The sequence below is a fragment of the Odontesthes bonariensis genome, chromosome 4 (genome assembly GCF_027942865.1).
Source record: "Odontesthes bonariensis isolate fOdoBon6 chromosome 4, fOdoBon6.hap1, whole genome shotgun sequence".
NCBI lineage: Eukaryota > Metazoa > Chordata > Actinopteri > Atheriniformes > Atherinopsidae > Odontesthes > Odontesthes bonariensis.
The window spans coordinates 33,132,037-33,159,385 of record NC_134509.1 but is presented as its reverse complement, the minus strand read 5'-3'; the positions used below and the strand labels follow the sequence as shown (position 1 = coordinate 33,159,385).

The 27,349-nt window shown below is 39.8% G+C and overlaps 2 protein-coding genes and 1 long non-coding RNA gene across 3 annotated transcripts; all 3 read right to left on the bottom strand.

The window, feature by feature from the left end:
- Positions 1-866: 866 nt before the first annotated feature.
- On the bottom strand, positions 867-12,630 carry akap8l (A kinase (PRKA) anchor protein 8-like). Its single transcript, XM_075464020.1, has 13 exons — positions 12,482-12,630; positions 11,699-11,737; positions 9,255-9,516; positions 7,201-7,801; positions 6,176-6,290; positions 6,025-6,074; positions 5,706-5,736; positions 5,516-5,621; positions 5,118-5,259; positions 4,454-4,559; positions 4,233-4,363; positions 3,671-3,766; positions 867-2,667 (listed from the first exon to the last, which is right to left on the bottom strand). Exons 1-13 carry the CDS (start codon positions 12,504-12,506, stop codon positions 2,221-2,223), a joined length of 2,151 nt encoding a protein of 716 aa, XP_075320135.1. The 5' UTR covers positions 12,507-12,630; the 3' UTR covers positions 867-2,220.
- Positions 12,631-15,055: 2,425 nt separating this feature from the next.
- Positions 15,056-19,753, bottom strand: LOC142379155 (uncharacterized). The gene is made up of 8 exons (XM_075464289.1): positions 19,570-19,753; positions 19,363-19,467; positions 19,051-19,266; positions 18,621-18,956; positions 16,769-17,026; positions 16,461-16,554; positions 16,305-16,362; positions 15,056-16,230 (listed from the first exon to the last, which is right to left on the bottom strand). The coding sequence occupies exons 1-8, from the start codon at positions 19,751-19,753 to the stop codon at positions 16,222-16,224; spliced, it is 1,260 nt and encodes a 419-aa protein (XP_075320404.1). The 3' UTR covers positions 15,056-16,221.
- Positions 19,754-19,901: 148 nt separating this feature from the next.
- LOC142379428 (uncharacterized) lies at positions 19,902-20,632 on the bottom strand. Its single transcript, XR_012769682.1, has 3 exons — positions 20,490-20,632; positions 20,332-20,408; positions 19,902-20,149 (listed from the first exon to the last, which is right to left on the bottom strand). It is a non-coding gene; the product is annotated as an uncharacterized LOC142379428 (long non-coding RNA).
- Positions 20,633-27,349: the final 6,717 nt, after the last annotated feature.

The window sequence follows — 27,349 nt, the reverse complement described above, 5'->3', positions numbered from 1 at the left end:
CGTTGCGCTTCACAAGAGTTTCTGCGCCATCGCGCGTAATCTACGCTACTGCGAAGACGTAACTTATGTCACGAATACGGCCTACGGGGCTACAAACAAACAGCCTAGCAGCTAACAGCCTAGCATGATACCGACCTGCAGCTAACGTGCACACTGACAGCACCGAGTGTCCACTGCCACAGAAACGACGTTGACAGAAGTATTAAGAGAAGGGAGATACAACACAGAATATGCATAAGAACGGCAAATAGCGCACAATTATAAGCAAAAAAAACATATATCCCTTGTGCCCGTACCGGTGCAAGGCCTGAGAAGACAGCTCATGCTCCGCTTGCCGAAGCGCTCACTGACAGCGCGGGAAATACGGCACCAATGACTGTTGTAAACCACTTAGCGGATCCCCGGGGCTGTCTACTTTCGTTTGACATGCTAACGCCATGTACACAGAGGTGTTAGGTGTCATTTTTACCTTCTTCAGTCGGTTGTCAGTGCCCGTAGACCTTCCTCGCCCCAAATCCAGAACAAACAGTCCCGTTCTACGTCAATGACGTCAGACGTAACGGGGGCAGGCCGAACGTGTGTAAGCCGAAATGTCAATTCTAACTCCTCCCCCTCTCCCGGGTAACATCATGCAATCCCTTGTAATAATTTCAGCCAATAAACAGGTTGATATCAGAAACTCAAACTGATTAAATACATAAAATTGAGATAAAAATATGGAGTAAATATGCAAGAGTTGTGGACGTTCCCCGCTAAAAGGTGAGAAAAGCGTCAACGCAGTACATCGGCTGTTTAAAACGTAGATGTATACACTGGTATATATATACACATATGATCGCCGGTAAGAAGGAGAGAAAGAGAAATAATTTGGCAGTATACTTTTAATAAATGCATTCACAATGACATATTGCAGCCTTCACTGTTGTTGAAGTAACGCAGTTGGATGCGTCGGTTATTGCTCACATTTTCATTCAACCGGCTGAACAGGAACGTTTTAGTTAAACATATTTATCAAGTGAAACAAAGTGAAGACATCAAATTATAAATGATAAACTGTTTTATTTTTTTTACAACACACACGCATCAATAAACTGAGAAGATGGCGTTTTAAGAAATACAGAAAACACGTTTTAAGTGTTTGTGTTAGAAGGAATTAGTACTCCACCTGGTGGCAGGGGGTAGTGTTTAATCCTTAACAGCTGTCAAAGCAAAGGTTGGTTGAGTCCACGTTAAGACACCAACAGTTTGTATTAGACAAGAAAAAAAATACCCCAAAAACATAGACGTAGAACAGATCTAAATAAAAATACCAGCTCTCAAAGGCAGTGAAAAACACTCTTTATTCTGGGTTGCAACAAAACTTTTGCTGTTCGACGTTAAACTAACCAAACAAAAATCTAGCCCGTCTGCAACTGCTGTACCTTAAAGTCAACTGCAAGATGACAAAAACAAAAGTGACTGATTTAACAAGTTTATTTCTCAGTAAAACAAAATTGTTACATGACTGATGATCATTCTGAGTGATGATCTGAATATTCAACACTTTTCCACAGTCACCTTAACTACAAGATTAAAAAGATCACTTTGATTGGAAAATCATCCATTCAATCAGCAGTCAATAAACTATAAACGCAATGTCCTTGAGTGAACCCAGTTTGTCTCAACATTACAATACTTATAATCTCTTAACCAATTCTAAACAACTGAAACATTTCACAAAAAGGCACAAAAAAAAAAAAAAAAAAGACATTTTCAGCAACACACAGAGCTGCCTTCTTCCCAAGTTTTAAATGAAAAGATCAACCCAAACCCTGTCTCTCATTGAAAATGTAGACTGAGGACGGTGATCCTTTCAGAATAAAGACCGGAAGAGGCGAGACCACTCACCCAGCTATTCCAAGTCCTAAGAAGAAGTCTATCAACATCTCTAAAGGGACAGGCAAAGCCATCATGCATAAGACAAGCGTTACTTTGTGTAACTTCAAAATTATCTTAATCTCAGCAAGAAAGTGAATAATGGTATCCAAAATGTGAAACTATTCCTTTAGCAAAAAACATGAAGAAACATGAGCTTGGACTCCGACAGTGGAAAAAAACAATAGAAGCATACTTCTTAATACTATTAGCAATCGGATTGGACTAAATGGACAGGAGGATGGGAGTCACCAGCTGATCCAGAGAAATATTCAGGTCAAGATGTTACACAGAGAAAAAGAGTCATTAGTGATCCCCAGCTTCCAACAAGTTGTCAACTCCCTCGTCCTCGTGGAATTGGGCTTCCTGGTCACCCTGTAATCCCTCTTCGCCAAGCTCATCATGCACAACATATCCCTCATCTTCTTCTTCCTCCTCTCCAACTTCAAAGCCTTCCTCTTCTTCTTGGTTTTCCTCCTGCTGCTGTTGCTCCTGCTGCTGTTGCTCCTCCTCCTGCTGCTGCTCCTCCATCTTTTCCTCCACCACTGCTGTTGTTGCCGTTGTCGTCTCCACCGTTTCCTCCTCAGCCACCTCTTTTTCAGTCTCTCCATCAGGCGCAGCCTCATCTTTGGCAGCTGTCACCTCTGTCTGGCCTTCTGCCGTCTCACTGGGTAACTCCAACTCAGACACATCCATTGCCATGGAGTCCTCTGGATCCTGGTCGTCGTGGTTACCGATGAATGGGTTTTCACCCTACAAAAAAAAAGATTTACATGCATACAGTTTTAGAAGTTTGAAATTTTAGGTCAAAACCTCACTGTTCAATCAAGGTTAGGGTGCAACTGAAAATCTAATCAGTTCCACAGCTTTCGTCAATACTCCACCAGATTTAATTCTAGTCCAAAGATCAAGTATTTACACAACGAGCAACACTTGATAACCACTGTTATCCAAGTTCTGCTGTCAGAGAGGAATTTCAAGGCTGATTTATGGTCGCCTATGGAGAGCTCTCTCCATCAACAGAGAGCCTCCCGGAGACGCTCTCCGTCCCTTGCGTGCGTCGGCCAACATTTCTATCTATTCTTCGAGGAGACGGAGACTCGCGGAGACCGCAAGGGTTGTGATTGGTCGGCTAACAACATCATTTCCGGAATCACTTTTCCGGTTTAGTTCCTAGCTCTCAGAAAAACAACACCGCCAATTTTCAAAGAGTTTACTGTGTGCCGATCAACATTTGGTCAAAATTATTTGCATTTCAAAATCAATAAGCTCAAACTCCAACAACAGTCTTTCTCTCTCGGTCGCCATCGTTCACTGTGAGGAGTGGAACGGAGTCGGAAGTTAAACAATCAATCAACGACTTTCACGATAGACGTCGCGAGATTGGGTCGTCTAACGTAGCGACGCCTACTGATCGGGAAATGAACTGCCTTTCGTATCAGACAGCCCGACGGAGAACTTTGAAAGGACGGAGAGCCTCTCCGTGACTACGGAGAAGCATACTGAGGCCTTTAGTCCGGAGCAAAAACTAATCTTCTCTAAGTAAAAAAAAAAAAAAAAAAAAAAGCTGCTATGGTATTATTCCAATAATTTAAACATGGTTTCAATCTGATCTCAGATTCTCACCGTTAGCAGATGTTGCCAGGCTACATGTCTGTTTTTAATAACGCTTTGTGTTATTATTGTACAGTGTGTCCTGAAAGGCGCTTTCAAACAAATTGTATCACTGTTATTATAATCATTATTATTACAATACCTTGAGGTAGCTCTCCAGCTTCTTGCCAATGAGCTTGTGATTAAGGATGCTTCGGGCAACTGACAGACTTCCCCGCTTGGACTGTTCCATCATGCCCTTGGTAAAAGAAAGAAAAGAAGTTGACAGTTTAAGGTCTAACATAAACCAAAGACAAAACATCTCGAGGAAAAAAAACAAAAAAAAAACGTAATATAGGAGCAGTCTTTTTTACTGGACCAGTTAGAGGTCTTTGGACACGATATTAAACCCTCTCGTACAAGTTTTAAAATTAACCAATATCGTCGCTCTCAGAGCAGCAGCTGGTGAAAAAGTTCAATACAAATACCAATCTGTTCACATGCTCCAATACAATAATGCTCCTAACAAATGTTTGGCTGCATTTATTCTAAAGTTTGAGGGAATTGGCCATCGTTCATGTAACAAAGCGCAGCTGAAAGTGAATATTTGGCACGAATACAGTTAATTTCTGTGATGCTTTCCCAGCCTCGTTTTTTTCAACCCATTTTTAGGAGCAGAACTAAAAGTACATTTTAAAAAACACACTGGGGATGACCCGCCATACCTTCCGGTTGTAGTTGTGGTCAGGAGACTTGATGTGCTTCTGAATCAAGTGGGGCTGCATGGGAATGAAAAGGTCACATGCTGCACAGTGGGCCGCCTCCACCTTCCTCATGAAATGCTCCATCCCAAGATCTACAGAACGGATGGGAAATCTTTACAGTGAGCAGGCGCTTCACATCTGGTTTTGGGGGCATGAGTACACACAGAGCTGCCGATGCTTACCCTTGGTGAGATCCTGCTCTCTGTACATCTGGCAGATGGCGGCGCTGTGGTTTTCCAACTGGCTGACCCTCTCATCGGTCTTCTTGAACTTGTTTTTCAAGTACTCCTGCAAAAGCAAAGTTTTTATTAGTTTACAACTCCTGTAACTGTCAGCGAGTACACTACCCCCTAAAGTATGTAGAAATGGCTAAAACTCCTTAAGAAAAGATTTTCATTACAGAGGACTGTGGACCCTTTGGTTAGATACAGCAAAGGCTCATAAATCTTGAAATAGTTGGAAACAACGTCCATAAACACGGTGAAATGTGACAATAACCCACCCAAACTACCTCTGAAAAGAAGGTTATTTCACATTGAAACTGATGGGTGAATGTGCAAAATATGGAAATACACACAAATAAATAAGATACATCCCTTAGAATTAAAAAGAAATGTTATTCAGATATATGCATCCTTTTTTGTTTTTCCCCCCCCAAATCAAAGCTCTTAATTTTGTGCATTAAAATGAGTACATTTCTATAAATGGGACTGAAAATGTTATGATAAATATAAAAAAAAAGGCAATTTGTTCAATGTTCTGCTCCTGCAGGGAGACAATATAATATCACTCCATTTAAAACACGTGCACTTGTGTGAATGCAAATTCATGACAATGCTCAGTGACCTGTAAGAAGTCTGTGGTGGGTTTGGACAACTGGCTGGAAAGGAACTTAAAGTGGTCCTTGTGGAAGCGACTTTCAAGGTGAGTTTCCATTTCCTCCTTGTAAAATGAACGGAATTTGCACACAGAACATGCAAACATCACCCTGGGGGGAAAAAGAAAAAACAGAAATGCCACAATAAAGTGAGACTCATCTCTGTTAAATAAGAACTAATGACACCAAAATTACTCTTTTTTTTGCAGGATGTGCCAAAATTACTCCAAAAATCTGTCTTGTGACTAATAAAAATCAGACAAAAGCACAGTTTAAGAGCCATTTTCTATCAGAAAAGAAAAGGTTTATAAACCTTACACAGCAGTGTACAGAGAAGGGAGAAAAAGACAATTGTCTGTCCTCTCACCTTTCCAGGAAGCCTCTCCTCTTTCTCATTTTCGGGTGCTTCTCTTGACCCTGGACAGGGGTCTGTTTGCCCTGAGGCTTTTTCTTCTCATCCTGTTTGGGTGAAGCTGATCAGCAGCACAAGAGCAAAATTAGGCACACCCAATTTTAAACTCCGCAGACTCCGCTAAGTATAGTGTGAACAAGCTTACCTTGATCTCCATCTTCAGTGGGTTTTGTATCCTGGATACGAAAAAAGAAAATTCATAAACAAATGTTAGAATTTAAATGAATTATTTTCCATTCACCATTCGCCTAGTTTGATCCAGTAAAACATCTTACAGATCTTACATAGATTTGACCAAATTACACCATGTAAGATGATAAAGGACTCGCTTCATACTTGGGCCTTAGAGGGATACATTGCTCTGCTGAGTCTGGGGCTTTTAACGGGGTAAATGAACAATTGTCCGAGATTGTACGCTTGAATTCAGTCATTTTTTGCTGATCACAAAAAGGACATCAACTCACCTCAGCGCCGGTCTCTGCTTTACTGTCAGCGCCATTTTTCTCTGGTTCTTCTGTTACATCAGAGCATAGGAAATCAGATAATGATTTATGATGATAATGAAATCAATAATGTTATCTTCTCCTAATATACAGCCCTGATGTTGCAAAGTACCTTTTGTAGCCTCTGACCCTTCACACTCTGTCCTGTTTATCTTGGACTCTGGCTCATCAGCTGCTGTCAGAGTCTGCTTTCTCTTCTTCTGAACTTCTCGCTGCGGCTTCACCTGCTGTAGTAAATTATAAGAAAAAGAAAAGAAAAACCAAATCAATTTGCACTCACAAACACCTGATCTAAAAATAAATCAAATGCAGACATGACAACCAGAAATAAATCGATATATTTATATGTGAACTCGAGAGCTAAACCTGCAGTGCAGAGCTTTTTATATGCTTATGGTGTTCCGCCTCTGCCACTTCCTCTGAACACCGAGTTTCTTTTTGCACTATCAGGACAAACAAGATTCTTAGATGCATCTCTGAGGTGCCGACATCCTTTCTGGTTACAGCATGTATGCTTCCTTCTTCAGTTCGGACAATCTAATCCTTGCTGGATGACACAAAATGCATAGCTACCAGTGCTCCAACGTGGAAATGTGACCATTCACATCCGATTTAAAGGCTATCGCGCAAAGATTAACACGGCGCTCGTGGGCTTAATCAATATCATATGAACTCATCTGGCTTGAATATAGCGGATGTTCGTTTAGACAAAAGGCTTGCAGTGCAGGTTTAGTAGCAGATTTTTTTCTTCGGAGTAGTTTAATATGAATAGTGTGAAACTTGTCTTAATATATACCCACGACTATGAAAGAAAGTAAATAAATGAAAAAGCCAAAATAAAACCCTGTAGCTACAAGGAAAAAAAAATGCAGACACTTATTTCTACAGCAGAAAAAGAGCACTTCAATGGGACATTTCAGCCAATGTTAAATCAATGGCCTGATGGAGTTAGAACAAGTGACATGTCAAATGTGTGTCTTCATCTTTTTTATGTGGCACATTGCTTAACATGGCAAATAGCACATACTAGCACTTTAAGCTGACTTGCCAGTTGGTTATGGGTAGAAAAAGGAGGGAATCAGAAAGGGCTTAACTTTTGCCCAGGGTCTGAGGTTTTATTTGCCTGGAGGTACTTACTTTGTTGAGGGGTCTCTTGCGGCCTCGCTGGCGGCCAGCCCGTGGGCCCCCTCCAAAATGCCTCCCAGGAAAGTCGTGAGGCCCTGGAGTAGAACCCTGGAAACCCCCGCTCTCAGGGTACATGCGGTTGGACAGGAGGGATGGGAGCTTTCCTCTACCACCTCCTGGAGAGTGGCCACGGTGGGACTGGCCCCCGCTACCACTTCCCCGCAAACCTCCACCCAATGGAGTGGGGTCAGACCTGCGGCTTCCAAAGCCTCCTCCAGCTCCTCGACCCCCAGTACTTCCACCCCTTCTGGGGGAACGTCGGCCTGCTCCAGCCCATCCTCCACCTCCAGAACCTCCTCCCTGGGCACCGGTGAAGGGCTCCCTCATACTCGGTCGCATTTTTGCGACTCCATAGGAAGAGGAGGGGCTGTCAAAGCCTCCTCCTCCCCCTAGCCCCATTCCCCCTCCGAAGCCCGAGCCTCCTCGCTGACTCAACAGCATGCTGTCCCCACGGCCATCCCCAAAACCATAGCTACTGCTGCTAGATCTGTAGAGATCTCGGGAGGAGGAGAGACCGGAGGTGCGCGAGTCGAATGACTCGTACTGGTCAAACCTGCAGGAGGGAGGGAGAGGGTTGATAGAGAAGAGCAGAGAGCAAGGGAGGCAGGGAGGGAAGCCAGGCCTGGATTTCTCCACCTGCTATTCCTTCTCCTCCATCGTCTCGCTTTCTCAAGTTTCCATGTCACTCCCAGATTCATTGAAATCACCAAATTAGCTCAAAACGTTGATCCATACAAGCTTACACTCTCCTTGTGGTCTTTTATCATAATTATTTGCTTAATCTTTACAGACTTTTTGAAGGTAATGAAATGCAATTTCTTTAAATCTCCATTTTTATCAAAAGATAGGCTGGGAAACCTTGAACAGACATGAACATGGCCCAGCGAAACATTGATGCCTTGAGACAGGTGCAAGGAGGTCAAATATCCTGGGATGTGACTCGATAATACTGAACACACCAAAGAAAGGGCAGGATTTGTAAGCTAGGCATTTCATCAAGCATTGAGTATATGTTTCTGTACATAAAAACAAGCAACCTTCAATAAATGTTTCAGCTTCATAGAGCAATACCAGGCCAGCACCTGTAAAACTCATCTCTCTTGCGTAACCTAAAGCCAGAACACAGGTTAGGTCACATGGAGGATGAGAGAAACAAAAGGTGTAAACACAAACACGTCAAGACAGAAGCAATGTTTGAGGAGAGCTACTTAAAAGATGACCTCAAATTTACGTGCCAAGTTTCGTCTTTCTGTTGCAAAGGAAAATTTGGTTCAATAATTGCACCTCCAAAAAGAAGACCATGCCCATCTGCAGCATCTAAGGTTTTTGGGGAATGACATTTTTTCCCTCTCGTCAGATAAACTGCATCAAAGCAAATGGTGAGCAAACAGTTTTCTCAATGTCAAGGCACTCAATTGCAGCCTGTGAGTGGCTCACGTTTTTTCCCCATAAAGGAACTGAAGCATGCACATTTTCACAAAGGCTGGGCGCACAGTGTAAATCAATGCTTCTGCAAGCTAAAACTCCAACCAACAATATCAACTCCGTGGGTCCCAGTCAACATTGGCATGGTCTTTGTTTTTCTTTTTAAAAAATAACCTTTACACTACAGAGCCAAAGTTGGAAGCAAATCTAGGACAACAGCTTTTTGACTTTTAAATTGGCATTAAGAGGTCCTAGACACACGCAGATCCTGTCCAGTCTAATCTAAAGCAAGCAAAATCTAACTGTTTGGAAATGTTTCAGACGCGAGACAACATTTAGAGACGATGTTCCTGCTCTAAATTAACCAAATGCGACATTATGATGTATGTAATGCTTTATAGCTTTAAAATATGAAGAGCCCTACTGGGAAATGTGATGTTGTCATTGACATAGATGTGCCGCAGTAGTATGTGACTGATGAATATGGAGCAGGGACAAAAAAAAAAAAAAGAAAAAAAAAAAGAAAAAAAAAAAAAAAAAAAAAAAAGATACATCATTATTCTTAATAATAATAACATTACCTGTCACTCCGAGGCCCCTTAAACCCCCCTTCCATTTGAGTGAGCATGTCCAGGCGCTGGTTAATCTTGGCAATGACCGCATCTGCATGTGTGCCTGTGGATGACGAGAGCAGAGAGCCTCCTGAGAGCCCTCGCTTCATATGGCCGCTGCCGCTACCGCTGCCACTGCCACCTCCTCCTCCTCCTCCACCTCCGCCATAGCCTCCAAACCCAGACATCGAGTCCTTAAAACCTCCCCCATACAGATCAAAGCCACCGGAACCTTTAAAAGAAGAAGAACAACAAAAAAAAAAAAAGACAGTCACAGCTTCTTCTATTATGTCCATTCCTGATACGTTGAAGGCTTGCAGCCATAAATCAGTTCAATGATGTACCATAACACAGAAATGGACATTAAACGCATCATCAAAATTTGACCCATGATGCAGAGCATTTAAAAAAAGCAAACTAACTGGGTATTTTGCTTGCATCTGCACTCATTTACACACCACTTAAGAAAAGAAAAAGAAATCCATTTGGAGGCAGGAATATAAACGAATCCGTCTGCAGTCTACATTCCACCGTGCTGCTATGCGAAGCATTCATTGGGCACACTTAATTGCTTAGGAATGAAAAAAAAAATTTTTTTTAAAGAGAAAACTGTATTCAAGTTATTCCCAAAAAACACCTAAATACGTGTGCAACAAACGTTTTTATTAACTGTGATTGTATTACTAACCCCCGACTTAAGTAAAGCCTTTACTAAGTGAAAACACGACTTTATGACTTTCAGTGAGCGTCAAAGGTGAAATGACTCATTATTGTTTGGCAAACATTAGTTACGCTCGTCTCCCTACTGAAGCACAGCGGCGTGCTGTGCAGGCTAATCTCCTCACCATGCAAACGCTGTGTCAGCCACCGCATCTGCTGGATGATACACCCAGATCCAGCGCCTCGAGCGGGCTTTATACACAAAGCAACAGAGTTGTTAGGATGCCAAGAATCAAGGTAGTCTCGTGAGGACTGATGTCAGCTAATTTGGCTTCATTTACACTGCAAGTCTTGATGCCAAGATCTGATTTTTTGCCTAAATCCGATTTTTTTTTAACGTGTGGTTACACGTACCTTAATAATGTGACTCATATCTGATTCACGCGATTACACTTGCCTATCACCTGAAACATTGCGCATGCCTACTTAAGTGTTTACCAAACTCTACTGCTGAGGCAAATGGACGACGTTGAAATAGGTGTGATGCTAGTGTTGCGGTACATGAGAAGTTCGCCCAACATTGGCAGGATTTTAAGGCAGAGAAGGAGGAAAAGGGCCATTATTGCATCCTGTGCACACGCTGCAATTATTGCCTCCTCAGCTGTTCAGAGGAGTGTCTGGGTGCGAGACCGATCCCAGGACTGGTGGGAGAATGTTGTGGCGGGCTTTGATGAAGAGCAATGGGTCAGCAATTTTAGAATGAGCCGACAAACTTTTGATATGCTTGTTTGTCCCCATTCTTCTCCTACCAAGACACCACATTTCGTTGGGCGATTCCACTGAAAATGCGTGTCGTGTCGCTCTTTGGTGGCTCGCAACAGGTGCAGGCTATCGCACATTAGCTCACCTATTTCGCATTAGCAACGCATCAGTGTGCCTGATTGTAAACAACTTCTGCCAAGTCGTGCGAGACGAGCTGTGGCATCGGTACATACAGCTTCCACGAGCTGATGAGCTACAGACCGTCCTCCGACGGATATTTAATGACGTGTGGAAAGCAATGTGTAAGAATATCCGATCTGCCTGTTTACACGACGGTTGCATTGTCACATATCCGATTCGTATCTGATAAATTTCCACATATGAAGGAGGCCTGTATCCGATCTCAAAATATCCGAATGCATGCGTCCTTGTCCCATTTACATGGTCAAAAAACATATCAGATCTGTGTCACATGAGAGCAAAAAATCGGAATTGGGTAACATTTAACTGACAGTGTAAATGTAGCCTTTGTCTTGTCGATCATTTATGACAAACGCATTTTCCACCATTTAAGTGACGTTCTCCTCCTTTGTCATAACTTATAGTCGGCTTGGACACCAATAATAGAAAAGGAGCGGACCCAGTCTTTGACCCAAAAACGTCACCGTGTGTCAAACAACTTGCCTGTATTTCTTCCTCAAATCTATATAATTGGAACACTTTAACATTTTTCATTCGAGTTGATCAAAGTCAGCAATACCTCCTCATTGATGTCTGTCAAACCTAATTATATGGATTAATTATAGATACAGACAAAATATACAAGATAATATAGAAAACAAAATATTATTTTTAAACAAATCTATACAATAAAAATATATTAAAAAATATATAAAAAAATACAAATAGTATGAATAATAACATAATACATAGCTTTTTGACATGGGATTTTGTCACCGTTACTAGGCTCTGATAGTAACACATTTTCTCACCTCTGCTGCCTGAGCCTCCACCTCCCCAACTGGAGTAACCTGCACAGGCAGAGTGAGAGAGGAGGTTGGTATGAGGAAAATGAAAGCTAAAAGTGACCGATACTACACAATAAAACCCACCCACAGTATTTGGTAACGCGTAGACCAAATCCACAATCTTAAATAATCTCCACATGCAATTTAACAATGAATTGGAATATGCACCAAAAGACAAAATGGGCCAGCTGAGTTTCGTCGTGTTTCTCTTTAGGTGTGTGTGTGCGCACATCAGGCTGGTGCAACTTGAACATTGAAACCTGATTCTGAACGTAGAAATGTTAATGTAAAGTTACCAACGCATTCAGAGCGAGGCGGCCATTTCACCAACCGGCTTTTAAACGTTGGCTATATAAAATGCTACCTTAACTTAAAAGCATGAGGCATCAAAATTTAGCAGACCATTAACACGTTTTAACACAGCCTAACAAAAGGTCCGAGACACGTTAGCGTATTAGCAACATAGCACCATGATGGCGAAGCGATGGCCTAGCTATAGGCCTTGAATACCGCTAACGACTGTTCTTCTTGTCTCTCAATGAAACTTGCCTGATTGTTACCTAGTTTTCCAAGAAAATAGACATTAGCTAGTTCCTTTTTTCAAGCTGCAGTCGGCTAGACTGATCGTTGTAGCTGGCTAGCTAAAACAGAATATTAGCTTAGCTTAGAGCTAACAATGCGGCTATATTCATCGGTGATAAAAAACAACCGGATAAAATATATAATATAAGAAAAACGTATATTCACCAGAACCGTAGCCTCTGCTGTCCATTATATCGTCGTGCAGCAATCAGACAATACTATCGACGTAAGCGGTCAGCTCTGGGTGGCGAAGTCCCCGTCTTGCAAAGCTACGACGAACTGACCGGGTGTTGTGCAGGATGCGCTCCTCTGACTCACCCAAAAAACCCACGTGACCAACTAGGCCTCGTTCCATATCTCACCCACATCACCCATATAATATAATATAATATAATACAATACAATACAATACAATACAATATAAGTATTTTACATTTCGATTTAAACAGCTCATATTATAGCGTGGGGTGACAATGAGTTAAGAGTAACTTTAAAGTAACGCCAGAGATTTTGGCCATTTTTTCTTCTCTCTTTGGCCTCCTCTACAGTTCACCGCATGTGAAACCAGCAAATCTACAACCATACACTTGAATTTATTGTTATAGAGAAGAGGCCACCAAGATACCATCAACAGCCCTCAAAAATATCTAGTGACTGTAAAGAATACCAATTAAAAGTCACATTTTCTTGTAGTGGTATAAAGAAAAAGAATACTTGTAGAACATTATTAGCTGATTTATTCAAATTAAGTGAATTATCTAAGTAATGATCATAATGGATGTTATTAGCAAATCAAATTAAAAATGTTCTGCTTTCAAGAAACAGTGGATGCAGCACAGTCTGCTCTGCTGAGATACAGAGAGAGGAAGCTGGATAAGTTTGAAGTGGGGTAAGAATTTCTGCAAATCTGCACAGCTAACTGAATATCAGATAATATGTTTCATAATATGTGCCCCTTTAAGTTTTGTAAGTACGATTTCAATAAATGAAAGACATAATTACTTTTGGTGTTTTGGTTTTGAATTGATCTTTTTGTTTATTATACCAATAGAGTCTGTTTATTCTGCTGTAAGTCCTGCTTTTGGGCCCTCTTTCTCTTTGCTCCAATCATGAATACTGATAAAAAAATGTTGTTTTTTTTTTTTTAAAGGTGCTGTCCAGCACGGTCAAAAAGCGACTCAACACTTGGCATTGCACATAATGAACCAACTCCTCTTGAAATATGCTCTTATTAAGATTTTTGAATTATTTGTGCACACATACATTTATGCAGCAGGAAATTTTGAGTTTTGAGCCTGTGCTCAGATCACTTTACATGAGGAAACTGTTTCCACTGAGTCCTCATTTGCTGTTTCCAAAACAAGCGCCTGTAACACTTTGAAAAAGTTTCACATGTCTCAGTTTATTCTCCTTGCTTTAATGATTTGAATTTTCCAGTTAAAGGTAGGGTAGGAGATCCTGGATTTTGAGTCCAGCGAAGCTGCATTTTGAAAATACACAGGTCAGAAGTCCCAACCCTTTTCTTCACTTTCCCCCCGAAGGCACGCCTCTAGAGTACATGAACGCGCACAAGCACGAAGGTGCACGAGCGCTGTTCTGACAGCAAGCATCGATCGTTGCCGTATTTAGTATTTAGTATTTAGTTTATGCTAACTATACGTTTAATAATGCTAGGTGCTAGCCAAGCTGGCTCTAGTTTAGCTTCCTGCCAAGCTTCTGGACGCGTAATTCGTTCACGGAGCAGGGTACACGCACAGGGGGAAGGAGGGGGAGGGAGGAGCAGATTGCAGTTTGATAGACGGCATCAGAATCCAATCATCGTTAACGGTCCGTTCAGTATGATTGGATAGTGTTTTTCCTAGATTGTACGTTCTAGAGGCCACTAAAACTTTTCATTTTTGTGTCAAAACTTTTAATTAATTGGTTGCAATGGGGGTGTGAAGAGTATTTCAAGCTATATGTAAAAAAAATGTTCCAGAAAAAGATCCCCTACCCCACCTTTAACTTGATGTTTGATCTGTATTGTCGTCATGATTTATTTGTGATGATCGATTGTTTTATTGGCAAGAGCAAAGGCATCCGAAAAGTTGGGTGCCAACAAGGTAGCCTACAAAAGATTTAATCAGAATGAAATCATTTTTTGGGTGTGTAAAAAGTGGGACTGGTTACTAATCTGTGCAAATTGTAACAAAACACTCTAAGTAAACACTTTATTTCCCCAAGCTTTACTCTCCGCTTACAGCTCAGTTTAGTCTTTGCCCTGTCCGGGACCCTGAGGATGGTGCTCAAAGTTTTCATCTCTGAATTTACTGATCAGGGAAAAAAAATTAGTCACAATGTTCAGCATTACATACCTCCTCTAAAGTCTCCAGCAAAAATTTGCATCCGTTGTAGACAAGTTAAGTTCTGCTGCCGCCATGTTTCAGCCTTCAACTCATCTATCCTCCACTTGATTTTGAACATGGACGGAGGGTTATTTGTACTCCAATCAGAAATAATGTGTATATACGGTAACGGTTTCCTGTTCACCAGATTAAGAAAAAGTTTACACCACCCTCACTATAAATCCCCATTTTTGCAAGTTTATGTCGAAATCATTTTGTTGTGCTGTAGCCTTAGGAGTTATGAAGTTTGCACTTGAGCCGATTGAAAATTGAAAATATTTTCTTACAAAGTTCGAAAGAAAAAAGAAATTCAGTTATTTTAATGCATTTTTTGCAATGAAAATCCACATCAAATGTCATCTTAAATGGCATGCAATAATACATATCAGTATGTAAAGAGAAGATTGGAAGAATAGGGTGTCACAGATGTATAAAAACAGTTACTTTAAAGGTGGCTAGCTGTAATTTAATGATCTATTAACATTAGAAAAGATCAAGACTTAACTAACAAGTACACCAAGCAATAATCATATGCAGTTAAAGATGAAAAGTTATAACAAGAGGGAGATTGAAACCTGTTACTATCCCTTGTGCGGTCTTAACATTGTGTTTACTCCCCTTGTCCTATGGGTCAAAAATGACCCGCCCTACCAAAGCCCCAAAATAAAGCAACTTAATTGAATTTTAAATCCAAAATCTATTTTGCATGATGAAACCACCTGTTATTTATCTATTCAACTTAATTCAATATATTTTTTATCATGTATTTTTTGTTACACAATACAAAAAGACAATCACCAGTTTTCAGGATTACGCACTTTTTTTTTTTTTTTTTAAACCACAAACCAACTGTCAGTTGGACCAACAGTTTTCTTGTTTTCTCAGTTTTCTTTTACATAATAAAGGTTTATTATTGCTATTATATAAATGTGAAGTAATTACTTCTGAATTAATTATATTGAGAGGGAAAAAAACAGTGAACCTTTTTCTTCACGGGTCAAAAATGACTCATAAGACAATCTCTGTACCCTAGTGGTGTCCAGCGCACATGGAAACATAAATTAAAATAAAGTACGACTTTTTCTAATGATGGGGTCCCTTTAAGAAAAGTCATAAAATTTCAAGTTGGAAAACGATAGTTTAAGGTATTTTTTCTACAGCTAAACATGGTAGTGGGTCACTTTGGACCCGCAAGGAAACAGGAGGGCTATACTGTAATGTACTCATTTTCTAACACTGGCAGTAGTATGTAGCAATTTGTGTCTTATATCAACTTGCAGTATAGATCTTGAGGAAGATTCAAGAACGGACGTGCGACTCAGCTGCTGATAAGAACATTATATACCTCGCTAAGGCAGGAAACAACATAGATATGCTTCATTTTGTAATTTTGAAGTTTGGTCGTCTTAACAGCAGTCGCATGATTCGACCTAAATCCAAATCTTGCCTTACGCAGGGTCTTCATGCTGCTGTCTTTGCTCTCTTTGTGGTTGGACATTAGCAGCCATGAGCGTGGTTCTCTCATTCCACCTGAGCACAACAGAAAACGCACGTTTGAGGAAACTTGGACAAACTTCAATTTAACATTGAGCTTTTGCACTTACCTGCTCCGCCTGTTCTTTTTCACGTAATTTGACAGAAGCAGAGGCAGCTTGTTTCTTTCTGGATTTTTATGCATATATGAGAATATGAAAGTTACCAGATAAAACAGACACATGTGTGTGGGAATTAGAGGAACATTTTAGTTGGTTTTTCTTTACCTCATCATGAAGTACAGTGTAAAAACAACAGGAGGGATCAGTAATAAAACGGCCACTTTTACTCCATTCATTATTGTCACAGATTTTCCGCGTGCTGTGGAGAGATCAATGTCAAACCATTACATAGAAAAGTTGACCTTCTTTCTCAGAGCACAATAAACAGGACAGAGCTTTCTGCTTTCACTGATTCAATATTTTTCTTTTACTAACTGTATGTGACGTGTCCTTGGAGAAAGCTTCCTAGCATGACTTTTGAAAATTGTCTCTACCGCAAGTTTATTTGATCAAAGTTTATTCCACATGCTCACCTTTGACTGTGAGAACCTCCTCAGGGGAGCTTATAAAGTCGGGAGTTCTGACAGCGCAGGAGTAGTTTCCTGCATGCTGACAGTCGACAGGGTCTAGAAGCACATGTTTGTTTTGGTTCACAGGCCCACTCAGCGGCTGGCCATTCAAATACCAAACGTAGGTTGTGCTTTCTGTCAGAGGACAGCTGGTACCGCAGGTCAGTGTGACCTTCTGACCCTGTGTCACCTCTGAAGAGGGATTCATAGTCACTTTAAGACCTAAAACAATGAAACAGGCCATTAAGTCACCACAGTATTAAGATGCAGAACTGAATAATATCTCATATGGGTTGTGGGTGAGATATCATGCTAGTTTTAAACATGGCTACTGCTATTTCATCTCGTCAAAAGTCTGGTAAAAAGGTAATGTTTCATAAATGTAAATGTAATTAATTTATATAGCCCTTTACAAACAATCCAAAGTACTTTACAGTAGGTAATAAATAAAGAGAAGAATAAGTAAAAACAAATAGAACAATAAACAATAAATAAACAATAAAAGAACAGTGAAAGCAATAAAATACAATATACCTATATATAAAATACACCTATAATATAAAGGTATAGATATATATATATATATACATATACATATATATATATATATCCCTTGTGCGGTCTTAACATTCTGTTTACTCCCCTTGTCCTATGGGTCAAAAATGACCCGCCCTACCAAAGCCCCAAAATAAAGCAACCTAAAGGGGAACTGCGGTATTTTCAACATTAAGCTTCTTTTCTGAGTCGTCTGCAATGTTTTAGAACCCCCCTCACCGCTTTTTTGATGTTTACTGCTGTCTCCGGTATTTGCCTAATTTTGATTCTTCTCAACCTGCTTCAGAATGGCAAGTCATGCGCATGTCCAGAAAGGTCCGTAAAAGCACAATAAATGTCCGTTTTCAAAATAATCAACTCAGCGGAGAGGTTACTGGTGTGCACTGGTAATCCATATCAAATTTCGTTGCGAAAAGTTGCTTCTGTCGTGTTTTATTTGGCAGCTCGTTCATGCTCGCACTATTTTCTTAGCGGTGGCGGAGTAATATCAACGAACATCCAGTACAAAATGTCAAATAAAACACGACATTCTGAAGCAGGTTGAGAAGAATCAAAATTAGGCAAATACCGGAGACAGCAGTAAACATCAAAAAAGCGGTGAGGGGGGTTCTAAAACATTGCAGACGACTCAGAAAAGAGGCTTAATGTTGAAAATACCGCAGTTCCCCTTTAATTGAATTTTAAATCCAAAATCTATTTTGTATGATGAAACCACCTGTTATTTATCTATTCAATTCAATTCAATACATTTTTTATCATGTATTTTTTGTTACACAATACAGAAAGACAATCACCAGTTTTCAGGATTACACTTTTTTTTTTTTTTTTACCACAAACCAACTGTCAGTTGGAATAACAGTTTTCTTGTTTTCTCAGTTTTCTTTTACATAATAAAGGTTTATCATTGCTATTATATAAATGTGAAGTAATTACTTCTGAATTAATTATATTGAAAGGGAAAAAAACAGTGAACTTTTTTCTGGTGTTTAAATGTTTTTATAATTCACGGGTCAAAAATGACCCATAAGACAATCTTTGTACCCTAGTGGTGTACAGCCCACATGGAAACATAAACAAAAATAAAGTATAACTTTTTCTGATGATGGGGTCCCTTTAGGAAAAGTCATAACTATATAACTATCACAAGTTGTACAAAAAGAACTATAATTTGCAAAGGGGAGCCACCTTTAGAGAGAACATGAAACTGCAGTAGAATTTTGCATAGATTATGAGCACTTAGTCATTCAAGCTAAAGTATTACCTGTGACAATCAGCATTACGTGTGGTGACTGAGACGGTTCATTTTCCTTGTAATTCTCCTTAAGAGAGAATATGTATTCTCCTGAGTCATTCTTCTGCAGGTCAATAAGTCTGAGTGTGTGCAGGTTTTTCTTGTCATGGTATTCCACGCGGCCCTCAGCCACTGTTAGGAGGTCAGCATCGTTCTCTTCAACATTTTGCATTTTTTTATACCATAATTTCGTGCCCCCTCCAGCTGAGTATGTGTACACACTGGAAATGTCAACGGAAGAACCTTCCGGGGCGCAGATTCTCCTATGAACATAATTCACCTTCTTGCAGGATGAAGCGTCTCTGCCTGGAATAAGGATCACACATCTTAGTGTTTGAACCCAGAAACTAATGGGGTGAATCGCTGCACTACAGTTATCAGTTACCTGGATCATACTCACATGTTTCATCAGAGTACAGATCCTCATTGCTTTTTAAAGCACAGGAGAAGATATTTGCTTTAATATTGAAAGATGTAATGTTCTGGCTGTTGCAGCAACAAAATAACTTTCTGTCCCAGTACCACCAAAAGGCAGGATTTGGGTCGGTCACAGGACAGCTGGTGTCACAGCTCAGTGCAACATGATATCTCTCAGAGGTTAGTTGAACACGCACATCTGTTGGGAGACAATAATGATATTTTTTCATTAGCCCTATAGTACATTTTTTTAAAGGAGTGTTTGAATATATATATATAAATATGGAAACATCACCTCTAGGATATGTGACCGAGCATGGCTCATCCACTGATTTTAGCTGATGAGAACACATTTTCCCTTTTTCATACGTCACACTGTAGCAGTTTGGAGAGACAAAATCTGCACAAAAAGTGAACAAAGCAAGATTTTTCCCCTTCTAGTTAAAAGAGTTTTTCCACAAAATATCAGATGCTGATGTGGAGGTTTAGCAACATCACTCACCCACTGAGACCTCAGGGGCTCTGAGATCCTCGTAGCCTTTGATAGCACAGGAGTATCTGACTGCTTCCTCACTGCTGACCAGCTCTTGGTACCAGGGAGACCAGTCCTCATAGAGGAACTCTCTGTTCTTGTACCAGACGAAGGCTGCAGGATCTTCAGTCAGAGGACAACTGGTGCTGCACATCAGTGTTACCAACTGTTTCTCTGTGGCGGGAAACACCTTCACCTGCAGGTCTGATAGGGTGATGAAAAAGTCAAAATAACTCACACTTATACTGACAATGATTAAAAAAAACAGCTCCTACTGTACCTGCAACACGAATCCTGGTCGTGTTTTGCTGGCAGAGTTCTGGACTGTCAGTTTCTTTGCAGCAGTAAAGGTTATTTTCATCACTCTCTCTCACATCTATGATTGTTAGAGTGATGTTACTTTCTGAAATATTTCCACGCACAGAAAGCTCCTTCAGGTCATTTCCGTTTATGGTGTACCAGCTCACTTTGGCAGAATGTTCAGCCGGGCAGGTCAGATTCACTGATGAACCTCTTAAGGCACAAATGCTCCTTTCTTTTCCCAGAGTCCCTTTAAAAGATGCACATTAATGTATTCTGTATATTGGATTAACTGTTTCACATGTATTTTTATAAACTGTCTTAAATCTGGTCAACTCAATATGTAAAGATTTTTTTAGTACTGTTTTCTCTCTCCCTATTTATAGATACAGTTAATTGCACATAATGTCTACAATAAACTTTCAGTATTACCAGAGATGCATAGAATGAAACCCATAAACACCCATTCAGCCTTAGACAGTTGCATGGCCACGGCAGTTCTCCAGTCTCTGGAAAAGCATAAATAAATAAAATAAAAATTTAACAGCTTTTTAAAACCAGACATGATAAATATATAAAAGAGACCTCACCAGTCAAACTGACAGTAGTCTTGTTGCAGGTAGTCTTGTCTTTGGTCTCTGTCTTTTGACAGAGTGCACGGTTCATTTGTGCAATCATGATGAACAAATAGCAAACGGCTGCGATTCTGAACCTTGTCTTCCTTCCGCTTTCAAATATGTTATCAGATACTTTATGATAGGTTTTCTCTAATGTCACGATTTTACATTTAAAATCCTGATTTCATCAAAGCACATGTAGGGACATTTCCTCTATCTTTTGATGCTTCAAGTATTTTTATCTTTTTTTTATTTCGACATTGCACCGCAGCCTGTTGTTGTTGGAGAGACAAAAATTAAGTACACAGCAACGGGATGCCGCTGGTGAAAGACATGTTACCCGGCTGTGAGCCCAGTGATCAGTTTGTGACCCAAAAATGGCCAGTTACGTCATAAATTGAGCCAGTTAAGTAATCAGTCTATAACACATATTACTTACAGTAAATCATGAAAGATAAAGGGAAGATGGTGACGGCAAATGTTCAAATATTCAACACAAGTTGGGGAAGTGGGTGTTGATGATGTTTCACACCAATGGCCCCTCAGTGAGAGAAAACCTTTTCTTTCTCACCTTTGCAGCCACAACTTTAAAAATCACGTGAGGAGATTTGTAATAATAGAACAAAAATCTTACTGCTGTTACTGTAGGATTTCTTACTGCATTGAAACTTTGATGTTGGTCTTCCCCCGATCATCGCTTTGAATAAAAGGGTGATTGACTGCATATGAATGTGTGATAATTGACCACAAGAAGTTGTGTTGACGATCTTTGTGAATTCCTCTTTTTGTAAGAGTTCTTTGAAAAGTTCCACTGCCAGTTACATTCATGACCCGTCTCATTAGTAGTAGATAGTAGTAGCAGAAGTGTCACTGTAGAAGTACTGCGAGATATCGTTTGGAGCAAGCCAACAGATGCGCTGAGTAGAAAAACAGAAGATAAAAGCAGTGAGAAGAGTTAAAAGATTATAAATATGTACAGCAAATATGTAAAACTAACTAATATATAAATCAAATATACAAACATACCTAAATATTTACAATCACAAGGTATAAATACAGTATATATAAGTCATTACTGGTGTTCATCTGTTCAAGCAACACAGGGAACTTGCAGATCACCACTATAAGTGGTTATCACCACTATAATTTCAAATGAAAAGCCAAGAATGTTCATTTAAAAAGGTTTAAGTTGATAAAATAAAACATCAAACAAATTTACATGGACTTTTTTTGCATGTGAGAAGCTGAGGAGGCTTAGTCTAATCAAACAGTTGAACTAGTGGTTGATAAAAGAAAGAGAATGGATAGCGTGCCACATCTGCTTCACAGCACAATAGATTTCAGAATCAACAGATCTGATTTTCTGATAAGAGAACTGATGACTTGTCCAAGTTTTTAAAGATACCACTACGTCCCGTTAAAAAATATCTTGTGTGTGCCCTCCACCGGAAGTAATGAGACAAAAGTGATGAAGGAAATGTTAGCAAATACAAACTGTTGACGAACAGTGAAAAACTCTTTTCAGTTCAGTGCTGTACTTAGAAGGGACAAGTCACACAGTGTTAATGCAGTCTGTGAATTTGTTTCCTTAACATTGATCAGAAATTGCAGTTAAAGGCGTTTTTTTTCATCATCTTAGCCCTTAGACCCTGACACTCGTAGCTCTTTTGGCTTTATAGCTGTACGCTGCATGCAGGTGAAAACACATCGGCTGAAGATACAGTAGAGGACCGGCTGAACATCTCCAAGATGCACTCCAGATATCAACTTTTACACTCTGAGCTCTGTATTAAAACAAACATTAATTTAGTTTTTCATTTTATTAACCAATCTGATTAGGAATATACTTAAATTAGAACACAGAATGTTAGAAAACATTACAATGATTAAAATGAATGAAAACCAGACAAAATGAGTGTTTGGCTCAGATTGTAATTTAAATGTCATTGCATAATAAGATTAGAATGAGAATGAAATAAAATAATAAAATTCATATGACATGAGCTTAGATGGGAACTTTATAAGAAATTTCATGGTAGTGATGGTGCTGGTCATAACAATGGAGACCATAAACAAAGATTGAACAGATGTCAGTTCATCCAGAGCTACAAAGTTGTAGGTTACAAACTAAACACTAAGATATAGAATATGTCACAACACAGTTATTTCAAGATACGTTTCAAATATTTCTTGCCCTTGCTTTCCAACCCTCATGGGCAAGGATTATGCAGTGACTCGGGAAATGTTTATGGTCGGAATTTATTTGGATTTAAATTGCATTTGTTTGGAATTGTTTATGATTCCTGGACCATATTTCTAATGATTGTGGACATCTTCTGACAGATATCGTGCACCACTAAAGAGAAAAGTCTCAACTATTACTCAACACAAAATAATGACACAGAAATAAATGAATTTAGGTCCCAAACAGTGAAAAAACCCACATTGTCATCTTGGCATTTAGTGCCACCAACTGGTAAAAATGTAAATATGTCCAATTCGTAACCATCTGCTAAACAATGACAATGAGTCTGCTTCAGCTGTGCTTTGTGCCGTGCCAAAGAAACACATAGCGATCATTATTTGATGACATTACAAAACAGTGAAAACGCCAAAACTAGAATAATGCACGATACACACACCAGTTCCCAGGCTCTGCACTTTGTCATTAAACTTGGTAAGGGAGACACTATTCTTTCTGATTGACATTCAAACCAAACTCATCAAGTCAAAGTAAATAAAACCAAATGTTTTACCTCATTAATTTGATCAAAGGGAGCAAATGCAAAAGGTTACAAAGTAAAAACCACCTTTCACTGGTTCTTTCAGGCAGTGTGATCATTGTAACTCAAACACAAGTGAGTCTTTTTTTTAATGTAAAATTTGCAACTGCAAAGTTTTCAGGCTAGATTTGACATTTCGTCCAAACACACTTGTTAATTTGTTAACCAGGCGTTCATTCATTAAACTTAGAAACTTTTTAAAAATGTGGGTTTAATGCATAACCCACAGTTAAAAGAGACATTTAGCATAGCAGCAACTTTTTACTCTTTGTACCTGCCTTTTCACTGCTCACCTCAAACTTATTCTTTGAAGTTCTGAAATATTGTGGGTGTAGATGTTGTGGTAGTGATGGGATCTGACTTGAAAGTGGTACCTGGATACGAACACATCGAGCTCTTATACGACCTATTATTCGATTAGTAATAGGTCAGTTATAAAAGGATTTTGTCCAAAATGCTTTAAACTGTATTTACATATGATTTTGATATAGCTACTGATTGCACTTTTTGTAACTTTTGCATCCAATCAAATATTCCGAGTCTGAAACAAAATAATTTGGGAAATAAGTAAGTAAAAAAAAAAAAGGAATGAATGATGAAACTGTGATTCTTGGACTTACTTTATATTTCTTTGCATACAGTCTGAACCCAGTGTATTTCATGCTTTTTCTCATCAACATTAGTTCACCTGTTACTATGTGTCCATTTTTGCATTTTAAGCCTGCAATACATCCCAAAACAGATGGGACGGTATAGATTTAACCACTTTATTTTGTTGCCATTCCTTTTAATACTGAATGTTGTTCTGGCATTGAGGATCTCAAGTGATGCAACGTTTCAGTGGTTATTTTGCCCCATTCTCCATGCAAACACATCTTAGGATGTGCAGCAGTACAGGCTCAAAAGGTTCCACACATTCTCTATCGGGGACAGGTTGGGATTGCAGGCAGCCCAGTCCTGTGCACATTCACTGTTCTTTCTTGGTCATGAACTAGCGGAAATGTCATTTTTCCGTTCCGCCACTAAATCGACTGCGACTGAAATCGAGATTCGTCAGACCAGGCATCGTTTTTCCAATCTTCTGCAGCGCAGCTTCTTCTGCGTTCCTTGGTTGGAACTTGGAACGAGCGCTTATTGGAGTTACTGTTGCCTTCCTGTCACCTGGAACCAGTCTGCCCATTCTCCTCTGACCTTTCACATCAACAAGGCATTTTCACTGGATATTTTCTCTTTTTAGGACCCATTCTCTGTAAACTCCAGAGATGGTTGTGGGTGAAAATCCCAACAGATCAGCTGGACATACTCAGACCAGCCCGTCTGGCACCAACAATGCCATGCCACGTTTAAAGTCACTTTAATCCCGTTCTTCTCCATCCTGATGCTCGGGTTGAACTTCAGCAGGTTGTCTTGTCACCTCTACATGCCTAAATGCATTGAGTTAAGACTGTGGAGGCCATTGGAGTACAGGGAACTCATTGTTATGTTCAGGAAACCAGTTTGAGATGATTTGAGCTTTGTGACATGGTGCATTATCCTGCTGGAAGCAGCCACCAGAAGATGGGTACTGTGGTCATAAAGGGATGTATATATCTCTATATATGTGTATATATATAGGCTATATATACATATATACATAGGCTATATATACAAGGGCTTTCAAAATTAATAAATTAATTGTAAATATAGGCCTATATATACACACATATATCTGTGAACAGGTTTATACATGCACACGTATAGAACATGCAAAAGTTAATCTTGCCTAAAAAGCTAAAACGTTTTGCTTTAAAACGTTAAATTTCAGTTAACTTAAATCAACCAGGTACTAGCGGGATGGACATATCCTCTCTCTCTCTCTTTATATCTATCTATATATACATAGGCTGTCAAAATGAATGCGTTCACTTTGACATATTTATAGAAGGTGCACACGTTAATCATGTGTAAAAAGCTCATTTTGCGTAAAAAGGGTAAATTTCAGTTAATTTGTTTTAAGTGGTCCCAGCATTGAGCCCTCAGACAGTCCTCCACTAATTATGCGCTTGCAAAGCTCATTTTGCATAAAAAGGGTAAAAAAAGGGTGTCAATTTCAGTTATTTTGTTTCCAAATTAACCCGGTAGCTGCATCTACCCAAAATTTTATTTAAACCGTTAGGTGAACATGCCTTTATAACGTGTGCAGAATGTTGAAAAATCCATGGAGATGAACATTCCTGGGGAAGATGTTGTCTTGATGGCAGCATATGTTGCTCCAAATTATCGGCACACTTCTCTGCATTAGTACTACTATAACAGAAGTGTAAATGAGCTCTGCCAAGGACACTGATACAACCCCATGCCATCACAATACCCGGAGTTTAGACTTGTTGCTAAAGTCTGGAGGGTCCTTTTTGCCTTTGGTCTGAGCACATCGTGTCGATATCTTCCAAAAAAAATATCTTGAAAACGTATTGGTCTGGCTACAAAACACATTTCCACTGTGTGATGGTCCATTAAAGATGCCCCCATGGCCAGAGAAGCTGAAGGTGGTTTTGAAGGACGTTGACATCAAGCTTCTTTTTGCAAATTAAACTTGTAAGTGGCATTTATAAATGTAACCCTGTATTGCGGACTTGATAAATGTTTCCCACAGCAGTCCCTAGTCCAGTGGTTTTCAAAGTGGGGGCCGCCAGGGGGCGCTAGGGGGGCCTCAGAAAATTGGAGTGAAGATAAGAAAAAAATAAAAAAATAAAAAAATAGAATTACATTTTTTTAAACATTATTATAAAAAATTGTCACATTTTTTTTAATCAGTATTGTAAAATACAATTTATATATATCATATCGAAATGTTATTTGCCATACTTGTCTTTCTGATTGGCTGCCAGTCAAAACATCGTAGACCTGGCGGTTTGCGCCTGTTCTCAAGCTGCTCTGCTCCTCAAGCTAGCGTGTAGGTAGCTAGCCAAAATGGACAGATTTTTGACTTGGAAGCGACTGAAAGAACTGGCCGACTAAAATCAGAAAGTATGAGGCAGCATGCATTAAGTTTGGCTTTACAGCCATACAGAAAAATGGCCACGATTACCCGAAATGTCCTCTGTCTGGAGACCCTCTCAAATGAGTGTTCAAAACCTTCGAAACTTCAGCGTCACCTGATACAAAAACATCCGTCAGAGTCCGAAAAAACAGTTGACTTCTTCAGGTGTAAAGAAGAGCATTTAGTCAAGCTGCATTCACACAGCGAGCTACTGTCCGTGAAGAAAAGAAAGAAAATACGTTCTAAAAGTTGATGTTTGTTTACATGTTTTGTAGCATTGTCTGTGGTTTGCAAAGGGGGTCCCCGGCCAGAAGCTAATACTGTTTGGGGGGCCTTGGCATGGAAAAGTTTGGGAACCCCTGCCCTAGTCCATGCTGTTGAATCAGCTATTAATCTATACCTGTTGTTGATGCAGTGCAGTCTGAGGGCAACGTTGTTCATCGTAGGCCTTATCCGTTATGACATTCCTCTAACTTTCTTGAAGCACTTAATGACATCATGCACTGTAGGTCGGAAGAAATATGCAAATCCTTTCTAATACAGCTTTGAGGATCTTTACTTGGCCTTCTGTGGATTGTGCTTTTGTGCCCAGTCCCTGCTGATGAAAAACCACCCACAGCATGTTGCTGCCACCACCATGCCTCTCTGTGGGGTGTCGCATTTCTGACCTGAAACAGTGTTTTCCTTGATGGCCGAAAAGTTACATTTCATTCTCATCTGACCAGAGGATCTTCTTCCATATGTTTGTTGATGTCCCCCACGTCTTTTGATGAACTCTAAATGCTCTTTTACTATTTATTTGATTTTAACCTATGAGTTTTTTAGGCCACTCTCCCATAAAGCCCAGCTCTGCTGTGTGTACATAGAGGACCTGTGAAGAGATACACCAGTCTGCTCTGTGGGGATTTCCAGCTCCTTCACCGTTACCTTTGGTCTCTTTGTCACCTCTCTGATTAATGCCCCACTTGCCCACCCCGAGTTTTGGAGGATGAGCCTTCTCTAGGTGGGTTTCTGGTGGTGTCACATTTTTT

What these genes read in the sequence shown, in the direction of transcription:
- akap8l (XM_075464020.1), bottom strand. Translation starts at nt 12,506, where the DNA reads ATGGACAGCAGAGGCTACGGTTCTG. An exon ending in AGAGCAGGATCTCACCAAGG is followed by an intron (nt 4,364 to 4,453) that starts GTAAGCATCGGC and finishes TCCGTTCTGTAG; the next exon opens with ATCTTGGGATGGAGCATTTC. An exon ending in ACCACAACTACAACCGGAAG is followed by an intron (nt 3,767 to 4,232) that starts GTATGGCGGGTC and finishes TCTTTTACCAAG; the next exon opens with GGCATGATGGAACAGTCCAA.
- LOC142379155 (XM_075464289.1), bottom strand. Translation starts at nt 19,753, where the DNA reads ATGTGCAGCACCAGTTGTCCTCTGACTGAAGATCCTGCAGCCTTCGTC. An exon ending in CTCGGTCACATATCCTAGAG is followed by an intron (nt 19,267 to 19,362) that starts GTGATGTTTCCA and finishes GTCTCCCAACAG; the next exon opens with ATGTGCGTGTTCAACTAACC. An exon ending in GGAGGTTCTCACAGTCAAAG is followed by an intron (nt 16,555 to 16,768) that starts GTGAGCATGTGG and finishes ATCTCTCCACAG; the next exon opens with CACGCGGAAAATCTGTGACA.